Source organism: Pezoporus occidentalis, unplaced genomic scaffold (genome assembly GCF_034315485.1).
Source record: "Pezoporus occidentalis ecotype Australia unplaced genomic scaffold, CSIRO_AGI_Poc_V1 ctg155, whole genome shotgun sequence".
NCBI classification, from domain to species: domain Eukaryota; kingdom Metazoa; phylum Chordata; class Aves; order Psittaciformes; family Psittacidae; genus Pezoporus; species Pezoporus occidentalis.
This window is the reverse complement of record NW_026913372.1, coordinates 616977-628727: the sequence shown is the minus strand read 5'-3', so window position 1 is coordinate 628727 and position 11751 is coordinate 616977. Positions and strand designations below refer to the sequence as shown.

Below are 11751 nucleotides of genomic sequence, written 5' to 3'. Positions count from 1 at the left end.
ATTAAACCGGGTGGCAGCAGCAGATCTATATCCTCAGATCACTGTAATCACAGTAACATGACAAAAAAGATGCAGAACTCTAAGTTCTCTGAGAAAGTTAAGCAGGCTGAAACAAGGACCTGGGATAATATTAAGAGAAGTAGTTCAAATACTCACTATAGCCCCGACAAATGGCATTTTTCTCAGTAGTTTAAAGAACTGTTTTTTAGCTCGGGATGCTAAACCTGAAAAACAAAGAGTCAGAAATTAACCTAAGATGACTCACGAAACAACAACAACAACAAAAAAAAAAACAGATTTAGACCACAATACTTCAGATACAGCCCATGACACAGGCTCGGTATTTCTGATCCAAGTTAAAATAACGCAGTGACCAAGAGGACATGGTGAGACAGATGAGCATAGCAAAGAGAGAGGTTCAGAAGTGGACCATGCTAAAGAAACATCTGGCTTGCAGAACAGCAGCCACCTATGGGAAACAATAATTTGACTCAGTTTTTTTACTAACAAGGGAACTTACATCCACATGTGGAATTTTACAGGAAAGAGACAGATTTTACAATTTGCTAAAATGAAGTTCTCCAGCAAAAAAAAAAGGAAAATACCGGTTGAAGTTATTTTCTGCCTCTTCAAACAAGAATAGTACTGTAACACAAAAACACTCAGCAACATGAGGGTCCCAGAACAAAGGAGGAAACAGTACTTCAGCCATAATGTGACAAGGATCTGGCTGGTGTCTGGCCATCCAATACTGGAAACACATGATGCAATGCGAGGCAACTCGGGGGAAGGGGACAGAACAAAGGGAAGAGCAGAAATTCCACCACAGCCCACATACTAGAATGAGAGAAGCCACTGATGACAAACACCAGCAAACCCTAGGCTAGGTCAAAAGGCAGGAATGAAATCAGGACGACACAGATACTTTATAGCCACCAAAAATGCATTTTGAGTCCTACAGGCATTTCAATTAAGCAGCAGCAGTTACAGGACGCTTATACCAAGAAATAAGTAAGCAAACTTTAAAAATTGACCACTTTAGGACTTTGCAATTTTATGTATATTTCCCACACACACTTCCTATATATTTTGAAATGCTACGTAAGAGCAGTAATTGCAGTGCGGCACATTCTGTAGCAAATACTCATTAACATTCTGACAGTAACATTTCTATTGCGTATTTCAGTGTGCACAGTTTTATTAAGAACTTCCACAGCGAGAAGACTGCAAACTCCTGAAAAATTCAGACAATCTAATCCAATCTTCTAGCACCTAGTCAACACTTTAAAAATACTGCGCAGCAGTACAAATACTAGCCAAGAAGCTAACTTAGTCCTGCACTGAGCAAAAGCTTCATATGATTTTGTCTCTTTCATAGATTTTCTCACTATTTAGTTACTCCCATCCTTAAAATTAAAAAGGCTGGTTAAGGAACAGAGAGGCACAGGAGTAAACATCAAGTTGAAAACTTCTGTTTTTAACAAACTGCTATCGGAGTGTAACCCTTAGGCGTGCAAGAACTGAAAGGCACCATGTTCTCCTCTGAGGGCAAAGTAGTTATCTCTGACCATCACACAGCCAGAGAAAACTGTAGGCTCATCAAAACAGATCACACTTGAAGAGTTGTCAATATCAGAAATCACTCAAAACAGGTAAATGCTCCAGGGATGTGAAGAATCCACACACCACCACCAGATGCAATTATCTTGAAGATCCTGAGGATGAAGCATGCCTTCAACACTAAATCAAAACCACACCTTCTCCTCCAGCAGGAAGGGAAGCAGTCAAGAGCAAGAGTTCTGTAGACGCTTTGTACTTATGACTCCTAGACACTTTGCATGTATGACTAAGTTCACAAGAACCCAGCTCTCATAAATTCCCCAGGTTTGGAGCAAGAAGAAAGTGTTGCAACAAGTAAATGGTTTAGCCAAACGCAAAAGGAAGACAAGAGGAAGGGAAGGAGATGCAGGCACATGCCGGCTGGCCTACCACACCCCCTAAAGGAATGGGGGTGTTTCATTGATCAGACAGGCTTTGACCTTAATTTGGAAGAGGTTTTTGTTGATACTAGTTGACAGCAGAAGGTCTGTTCTAACAAGCGTTGGCCTTGTTCCACCTTCTTTCCTTCTACTACTTAGGAACAACTCTGTTCCCCCTCTTACTTCCCTCCAAACATAATACCCCATTTCAAATACTTACTTTCAGACTGGAAGAGAAAGCCATGCAGCCACACACTTATAAGTGTAGAAGAAAGCGTCAACCCAATCAGTTGCCAGGGCTCAAGTCCATCACACTGGGCATTCACAAAGCCTGTTGCTTTCTCCCAGTACATCTGGAGGATTTCCTTGTATGGAGTAAGGGCATCCTGTGTAAAGCAAAATGAGAATGATACTGAGAAAAATTCAAATGCACTCAAACAGGGCATGAAAAAGGTCTGTGAGTCTAGCATCAGTTAAAGAGATGCTTTTCTGTATGCAGCCCCCATGCTTTCCTTAATTCCTGTAAGCAGAACAGGTTAGGAAATAGTTGGCACTCACTTCCAGCCAAGAGCCACTGATAAAAATACACTTCTTATATTCAGAGAGAAATGCAAAGGGCAGATAAGAAAAATGCAAGCTTCACAGTCCCAAGACTCATCATAAGATCTTACCATGATGAAGAGAAGCAACTGTTAATGTTTTTTTCCTAAGAATTATCAGGTGGTAAGTGAAGGCTTAACTACTGCAATACACCAGTCAGAAAGCAGTCACCATTCATCAGGTACCACCAAAACAGGTCTGTTACCTGTCTAGGGCTGGATTCTTAAAGATGCAAGTACTCAGCAACTCCTTAAGGTTAAGATCTAATTATTATTTTCCATGCAAAGGGAAGACCAAAGAAACAAACACTGCTGCTGCCAAAAATAAATAAATAAATAAATAACACACATAACAGAAGACTATGATGCAATAGAAACTACAATGTCAAATTTGCAGTTACAGTCGGGACAAAGCCCAAGTACCTCATTAATAGCTTCAAAGCACACTCTCTTGAGTCTCACAACAGAGCATAAGGGGAAAAAAAGGCTGTTTCCCCCAAAATGGGGGTCTTCAGTGCAATTCTCTGGAAAAAGTTTTCTAGAGAGAATGCAACCACACCTTATTTGGAGCTATGACCAAAAATAAGTATTCGGGTTGCTGCATTTTACAGACAAAAGCTTGTGCATGTTACTTCCCTTTTTTTAAAGCTCTTTCAGCCACCCCCAGAGCACTCCTCCAAACCCTTCTTCCCTTTTAACCTACCATCAAGCCTAGCTTTGCTGGGAAGCTTTCTGAGAGGGATCTCCAATACTACAAAGTTTCACCTTCCAAATGCCACAGAAAGTACACGGGGTCTTCTCAAAAGATTTGTTAATAAACCTTAGAAGGAATACACCCTTGATACCTATGTTGTCACACTCTTGGTGGGGTCAGAGCAACTTGCAAAGACTGCTATAAATAAATCACTAAATTAAAAGCTGCTAAAACTTTCCTTCTCAGGACCCTTTACAGATTTCACTTTTTTGTTGGGTTTTTTTGTTGTTTTGTGTTTTTTTTTAAGGTCACCTTTAGAGGTGCCATGTTATTCTAATACAACTGGAGAGGCTACAAACAGCCTTAAAAAAAAAAGTTCTTCCAAATAATCAACAGAAGGCAGGATTCCTTACAAAACCCCAATACTAATGAATATTCACTACTTTTGAAAAGCTGTAAAATGCATATAATGTGAGAAAGTTCAAAAATATTTAAGCAACCCAATCATAAAGCTAAAAAATCTCAGCAAAACAACAGTGTCAACACATCACAGAGGACTAATATCACCCATGTCCCAGGACAGGCTGAAGGGACACAGACTGAACTGGGCAAAAACAGGTCTGCTCAATGAGAAGCAGCACCCAGCTATGAGAAGCCAAATCAGCACCCATCCACTTGGCAAAGGGCAATTCAAGAATACACACCAGCTACTTCAGCCTTGAAAACAAGGCAGCCACATAAACCACTGCAATTAGGCAATGTCCTAGCTAATTCCAGTACTTCAATCCAGTCACCACAAAGTTGATCTAACCCTAGAATTTAAGGGAAGAGCTACCTTTTCCAACTAACCAGAGGTGGTACTTAAGTTTCATCGAGTTTGCACAATCTTCTTTGAAAAATCCCTGGAAAGGAGTGTTTAACCAACAACATCTTTGGTTCACTGCATAGGAGCTAATGCCAGGATATCATTCAGCACTTAAAGGATGGAAACTAATGTGTCTCAATAACTGTTCTCAACTGATGGGAAGAAAATGCTGCAGCATCAAATATTAAGTGGGTTGTGCTTTCTTTTTCCTGAAGGTGGAGGATACTATAAGCTATAACCTCAAAATCAAAATGGAACATAGCCTTTTAGACAGCAGTCACTTAAGTCAATGGTCAAGTTACAATACAATAAATAAATCTGGCAAGAGACTGATCTCAGTCACAGAGAAAGCTCTGGACAGAAGACCCTAGCCAGCTACAGACTTTGCTGTTAAATCACACAATCCCCGCTGAAACCACTGCACTCTTCAGCACACCATCTCTCCACTAAGACAGGAGTTAAAAATAAGCTTGTTTTTATAGATACAACCAATACCAGTGGCACATCTTGCATCCTGTCACAGGTATAAGCAAACCCACCAGAAAGGTCCTCCTGTTCTTTCCTTTCCAAGAGCACATCAAAGCAGTGCTCTGGTCTGTAAATTCAGGCTGCTTGACTATGAACTTCAGGTGACACCAAGCAAAGTGCAGATGGAACATCTGTGTAACCCCAGAGTGCTTCTGCATGAAAATACATTCTCAGCCACATTACCAGCAAAAAAAGGCTCAGGTGCATAAAGACATCACAGATGAATGAGCAATATCCACCTTTCTGCTCTTAGCCCACCACATACAAGGCACTGTGCTCTGCTTTCACTCACTTTTCCATTACTGAGATGCAAGACAAAGTATTTTACCTTAAGTGTACTTCAAGCAAGAAGCATGCACACCAGCACTGACATATAGCAGCTCTGTGATACCTCCAAGTTTTTGAACAAATAAGAGATCTTCACTATGTTAGTTCTAAGCCACTGAAGAATTTCTTTGCCCTTCTTGCTTTAAAAAACAATGAGATCACTCCACAAAGAATACATTTTGACGGGGTAAAGTTTTCTCTGTATTTCTCACTTTCTCCTTCTTCAGCCTTTTCATACAAGAGTCTAAGGATGAGATTGATCAATTTAGGAGAATACTAAAAAGGAGGGATTAACAAAAAAAAATTAAAAAAAAAAAAAATTACCTGGAAGACCATGCCAATAGGTGAAATACAATTTCTCAGCTTCCTAACTATGCACTCTGTTTTTAAAGTGCCTCTTTGTCCCAAAGTATCTAGCAAGTATCTACCTTCTGAATTACTAACTTAATCCTAGAGAAACTAGAGGACATTTAGAAGGCTGCTTGTGAATGTATCCTGGTTTTATTACATCCAGCAACATGTAACTGCAGCCTCACTGCTGTGGCCCAACACCACTTCCTTCTTTTTAAAGCTTATGTTCAGCCAAGGCTTTAAAAGATGAACAGCCCTAGAGGAAGCTGCTCATAACAGAGTAAAAAACAGGTGGATTTTTTTTCTGATCAACTTCAGCCAAAAGAAGCATTCATCACTTGCAGTAACAAAAGATGCTCTTTCAGCAATGCAGGATTATACCATTCATTTGCCCCTGCTGTTACTGCTTTCCAGATGGACTAAAGAAAACAAGCTGGCCTGATTTTAAGCCTATCTACAGGACAGAATTTCATGTAAGACAATAATCTGCTTTCATGTGAAGGCATCAAAAAATAAAAGGTTTCCCTTCCCATTACAGCTGAGCAGATAAATTGGTTTTATTTCTTTAAAAGAAACTTCCCCACACAAAAGCTTCACAAGACACAGGATTATTTTAGCAACAGTTTAAAAGCCCGATTTAAGAGAGATGGGAGAAACAAACTCCACTGGAGGATTTGTTTTTAATTCTCAGAGGATCAAGACTTAGCCAGGTATCAGATAAAATACTAATTGCTATCATTAGGACCTACACTGTTCATTTGTACAGATATTAATGACGTGGCAACCCAAGCAGTTTACATACTGAATTTTTAGCTCCACAGATTAGGAATACATCCTCAGTACTTTATTTCTAAAAGCCATTAGCTAGCTGATGATCCAGGGATAGCACTTACGCCACAACAAAAGAGGACAAATTAACTGCAGTAATGCTTTCTGTCCCAGATGACAGAAGAGAGGGGGGAGGGGAGAAGGCCAAAGCTAATGAAAGCACAGTTTACAGTTTTGCCGGAACAGCATTTCCTCAGATTCGAGTTTTAGGAAGAGACAGGGAGAGAAAGAGTAAACCGGACGACCTGACGCTTTTGTTACAAGTGCCTCCTGTTTCTGACACTGTAAAGTAGAACCACCATTTATCTGTGGGAAGAGTAGAAAAAAGGTTTTATCAGCAGAATCCTCCTTCTCCCCAAAGAGCATTTAAAGTGGGACACAGAATAAAAGTAGCTCTTAAAGGAAAGTTTATTTTAAGCACTAGAATAAGTCTTAGGTTCACTGTGCAAGTAGGAACTGCTAAGATCAAACCTCATCCTCACCTTTCGCCTGAATCCACATTTTACCAAACCAGAGACCCTCTGACCACCTTTCCATGCCCAAACCTTAATGTTTGTATTTGCCATTTGTTTTTTCTCCTTTCAACAGAGCTGATGAATGAGCCAGCATAACACACAATTCAGCACATAGTAAAACAAGCAGAGAGCAACTGCATGAGGTAGGTCTGCTCTGATTACGATAACACATGGAATACAGGTATTGCCACTATAATTAAGGCACGTGCTCCAACGCAACAAGTTTTTCCTAGGACAACACCTCCTGACTGAAAATAAACCACACAAAACGAGCAAAGACACAGCAACTTCATTTATTTATTCTGCCCGTAAGAAGAAGGAAGACTTCAATTAGCTGTGCCTTAGCTAACACCTTGTTTCCTGTGCCTGCTCTGGCCACAAAAGGCATGTCTGGCCAGCCTAACTACGCTGCATAACTGGTCTAGCCGCAGGTAAGTACTGGACTTGCAGCCTTCAGCCAGCCAGCTTCCTACAGGAGAGGGAGGGAAGGGGATTGAGCAATGCCACCTCAGCTTCAGATGGTGCTATTTGCTGCATGTGCCTACAGTGTTTTGATTCGCACCCCAGTAATGAATCTGCTCCTCCATCCCTCCCTACCACCCCTAGTATGACAAATACCTTTACATAAGCACCAGGCAAAGAATATTTGTTAGTCAGGTCCTAATTACAGCTCAAGGTTCAGAATGTGTGCTGCCCCCCTCACCAAAGGACATGGGCACACAGAACAAATTCAGCCACATGATCTCTCAGAAATCAAGAAACACGAACCTGTAGGTGTATGGGCTGAATTACATGACACAAAAACATGCTCAGGTCACGCTCGTCTTACCACAGCTTCCTGTAACCACCAGTTTCTTCTGCGTTTTATTTTATTTCCACCACCGCCATACTGAAATGTTTCCCTCCCCCTCCCCCCACCCAGAGGGACAGCTTTCATTGGGGCTTTTTGGCCATATACAGTATCTGAAACGAATGTACATACTATCCCACCAGCCCTGAAAGTACAAGGGGAGTGGCTAGACAACGGCTAATTACAGCTTAAGCGCAAAAACAAACAAGGCAGCAGCTCAGAGTAAGAGCAGCAGCATCCCAGCTTCCGCTGAAGAGAAGGAATGTAAAATTACTGAAACAAGATGGGAAAGGCTGACTGAAAGCTTGTAGTTTTACAACAGCTCAAAGGACACCAAAATTAGGTGCTATTTCAAATTTCATTTAACCAAAACCACGCACAAGATGTTATCTACTGTTCACTTTGCTCACTCAACAAATGCATAAAAGCAAAGTTTCTGCAAACGTCTAGGCACGCTCCAGGTAGCACAGATCTTGTAAATCTTGTAAGAGACTGGATTCACTCAATAGATGCCCTACATGAACTCATTACAGATCGCTTTGTGGGTAACTGGCTCCAAGAAGGTGCAGTTTCTGTGAGGAAACGTCCTCTCTCAGCATCCACAATAATTAGGATAAAAGGAGGGCTCAGCTCCCCGTGTGCCACGACTCATCTGGACATATTTGTTTATTCCTCCACCTGGCATCCTCTCAGATGCAGATCACACAGCCCTTTCTGCATGCCTACTGGAAAACAAAATGGGTATCTATTTGAAACATTTTACAAGTAGCTCAGTGCCATTCAGAGGTACACACAGCATTAAAAGACAAAGTCTTGGCAGGAGCTGCCTGAAAGCAGACGATAGCATGGCAATTGTTCTAGGAACTGGCATCTGCAAACAAAGACAGCACCAAAACCTGGCACAGTTTCCTACCAGGGTTATGTAAGCCTCCAACAAAGCCCCTAGTATCAGCACAAACTGAACATTGCTGTTAGACATTAAGGGCCCAAATCTTGGGTAACTCTAACCACAGTGCAGGATCCTCAAAGACTATCTTAACAACACCAACACAAAAAACCCTTTGGTCTCTGTGACACCTACTCACATGCTGTTCATGGATGGCTTGCAGTGAGCTAGGAGGCGCAAAGGAAACTGAAATGCTCAGAACACAAGGGCTTCCAAGTGACTTTTACCTGTAAATTTCTAGGAAACACAAACAATTCCTAAAAAAGAATAAAGAAAATTATATTACAATCACCATAACCCACTGCAAAGAGACCAACACACCTGCATCAGTGGACAGACCCCAAATCTCAGTTACACATCATGCTCTTAGGACAGTATCAAAATGTACTTCAAAGCCCCTATTGCTACACTAACCACTAAAGGACATAGACATTTAGCCAGTATACAAAGAGATTTCAGTACTAAATGCTCCAGAAGAAGGTCTGCTAATACTTGAAAGGGAATGTCTTTGCTTATTTAGGATACAGAGAATGACAGCAACAGTTCTAGGTCAAAAATGCAACACTCCATTTCCAAAAACCAAAGAACAGATCAGGCCTTCTGAAACAACCCGCACTGCATGTAGGTCTGTGGTGGGATACTGCTGGGGCAGGAGGAGATCTGACTGGAACTATTTCCAGAACAGTATGTTTGGCAGAAGAGACAAGCAGCAACTTCAAAATCCTTACTCATGAAAATGGGCTCTATTGATTCCCTTTTGCCAACTTAGTCACAGCAAGGTTTTGATCACTGCCACACCAGTCAAACCACATGCAACAATAAATGCTGTGATTAGGTTTATCTTACCACCAAACAGGGGAAACATGAACTGGAGAAATCAAAAGCAAGGAACAAAGCATCACCTCAGCAGAACCTCAGGTTAGCAGGAGATGTCATCTCTAACTTTTAAAGGTAGCAAGAGGATGGCAAACCCTTAGTAGGTTGGAAGTGCACACTACATGGGAGATGCAAGATTTTTCTTCATCTAGGTAAGAAAATTTCCTGTGCCTTGCAACCCATATTGCTAAGGTCACAGAAGGATCTCAGAGTAATATCATAATTTTGTAAAAACTGTGATGCAGTGTTTGTCCAGAGAAAGCTTTGGTCCCCGAGTATACAGCCAACCGCAGTAGCTTTCCAAACGTGAGGAACACTGTGCAGTAGCTACTGTCTAGTCTAACAAATAAAACAGCAGACCTGTGCAGGTCTTCCAGACAGTAAGCAGCCGTTTTCTCTGCAAAGCCTTGGCACAGAGTGACTAAGGCGAGAACAGCCTGACCACACAGCACGCTTCCAGCAACCCCAGGCCAGTCTAGACCACACCGTGTACAAGGTGTGCAGTATTTACTCAGTTCCAAAAGAGCTAACTTTTGGCAGCTGAAAGCAACCGAAACGCAAGCCATGCAAGCTTACGATGCTCTCTCATGCTACCCATGCTGACAGACACAAGGAATGGTGTGGGCCCTGCCTTTGTCCCCCACATGGAGGTGGTGACCCACTGGCTGGGCACAGCTCCATTCCAGAGTGGGAAGAGGAAGCAGCACTTGAGTGTTTAGTCATGGACAGCTGATCCCCGTGACTGAGTGGGAAAAGGCAGTTGGCCAGAGATTATGCAATTTTATCTACCACCCAGTAGCAGCCACGATTTCAAGGTACCTTCCAAGGGTACCACACCTTCCAGGTTTGAGGTGTCAGAAAACACATACCATACCACTGCATGCCGGAGCCAACTATATCTCAGGTAATCCCTGTTGCATCTGAAGAGTTTGCTTCGCTGCTACTTCTAGCCAAAAAAAAAAAAAAAAACCAAAACAAAAAACCCACCACCACCAAAAATAATAAAAAAAAAACCACCAAACAAGCAAAAAAAAAAAAAAAAATGGAACAAGGTCTCTATTAGCCACATAACTTTTAGCAGAGCTCAGACACCTTCCCCAAAATCCAGAACAAGCAGAAAATACAGTTTTTACCCGACTCTGAAGAAGTAAACCCACAGACACAGCCGAAAATACCATTTCTAACCCTCCCTGCCCTGAAACTAGACACCTGTGGAAAACAAGGAAAGCACTGCACGGCTAGTAGGCCTGCAAAAGGGACCCCCTCCCCGGTTAGGGGCACAGCACGGGCTTCGCAGCGCCGGCGGGGGTCCGGGGCGAGGATGCTTCTACGGGAGGGAAACAGGAAGGGGGAGCCCCCGCCGACAGCCAAGCTTGGCCAGACGGCTCCTGAGATCCCCCGGTCCACCCCGCCGGGCAAGGCCCCGGCCTCACTGCCTGAAGGCCGGGACAGAGCAGACCGCGCCGCGCACCCCTGTCTCTGACCCCTCTGTTCGCCGGCCGACCCAGGGACCCACGACCCCGCTCTCCCCGCTCACCATCGCTGCTGCCACTGCCACTGCCTCCTCCTTGGCCTCCGCCTCGCAGGGTCCTGGCCCTGCCCCGCTCCTCCCTGCCCGGTACCGAGATTGCCCGGCACCTCCCCGCCGCTCCCGCACGACAGCTCCCCCTGCTGGGCGCGCCGCGGGCAGGGCGCGCTCCCGCCGAAAGGGCGGAGCAGCGCGAAACGGGAAGCGGCAGGCAGGAGGCACGGTAGCCTGGGGAAGCCGGGATGGAGGCCGGGAGAGAAGCCGCTCCCTCAGGTTAAAGGTGGCAAATCAGTGCTGCAGCAGAGGGAAATGCTGTCTTTTAACTTCCCACTTAAAAGCCTGGAAAAGGGCAAAAATAATAAAGGCAATTTATAGGGTCTCCCTCGTCCCTGCCTGGAGTTGACCACCAGGTCTAAGGAACTGCATCCTCCATAAATGACCAGGATCAGTTGTGATCCCATAAAACAAAGGCTGGGTTTCAAACACAACAAGGAAACAGCTGTTTGGGACCAGCCTCCTACAAGCACAGCAATTTTTAGGAATCCAGGGCAAATAGCAACTGGCAGACATCCAAAGGGCAATTAAATCATGGTAAGCAACGATTACTAGAGTAGTTCCAGTTAAAGGAAACCTGTGTGATTATCTAGTCCAACTGCCTGGCCACTTCAGGGTTGATGAAATGTTAAAGCATGCTAAGGGCATCATTCCAAATGCCTCTTAAACACTAACAGGCTTGGGACATCAACTCAAGGAAACCTGCTTCAGTGTTTGACCACCCCTCTGGGTAAAGGAATATTTCCTAATGTCAAGGCTGAACCTCCTCTGATGCAGCCTTGAACTATTCCCACATGTCATGTGCTATCAC

The 11751-nt window shown here is 43.4% G+C and overlaps 1 protein-coding gene across 4 annotated transcripts in view; it reads right to left on the bottom strand.

Annotated features, from left to right (window-relative positions):
* The window catches only part of SGPL1 (sphingosine-1-phosphate lyase 1), a 44663-nt gene that overhangs the window by 20491 nt on the left and 12421 nt on the right, over window positions 1-11751 (bottom strand). Inside the window, exons 1-3 of one of the 4 annotated variants that reach the window (XM_062611623.1) lie at window positions 10896-11100; window positions 2200-2365; window positions 157-224 (exon numbers count right to left, since the gene is read on the bottom strand). In XM_062611623.1, the coding sequence (XP_062467607.1) occupies window positions 157-224; window positions 2200-2365; window positions 10896-10898 (237 nt within the window). In that variant the 5' untranslated portion in view covers window positions 10899-11100. Of the gene's footprint in view, window positions 1-156; window positions 225-2199; window positions 2366-5316; window positions 5344-7930; window positions 8068-10895; window positions 11101-11751 lie in introns of those variants that run through there. The other 3 variants (XM_062611625.1, XM_062611622.1, XM_062611621.1) reach the window with 3 other exon arrangements.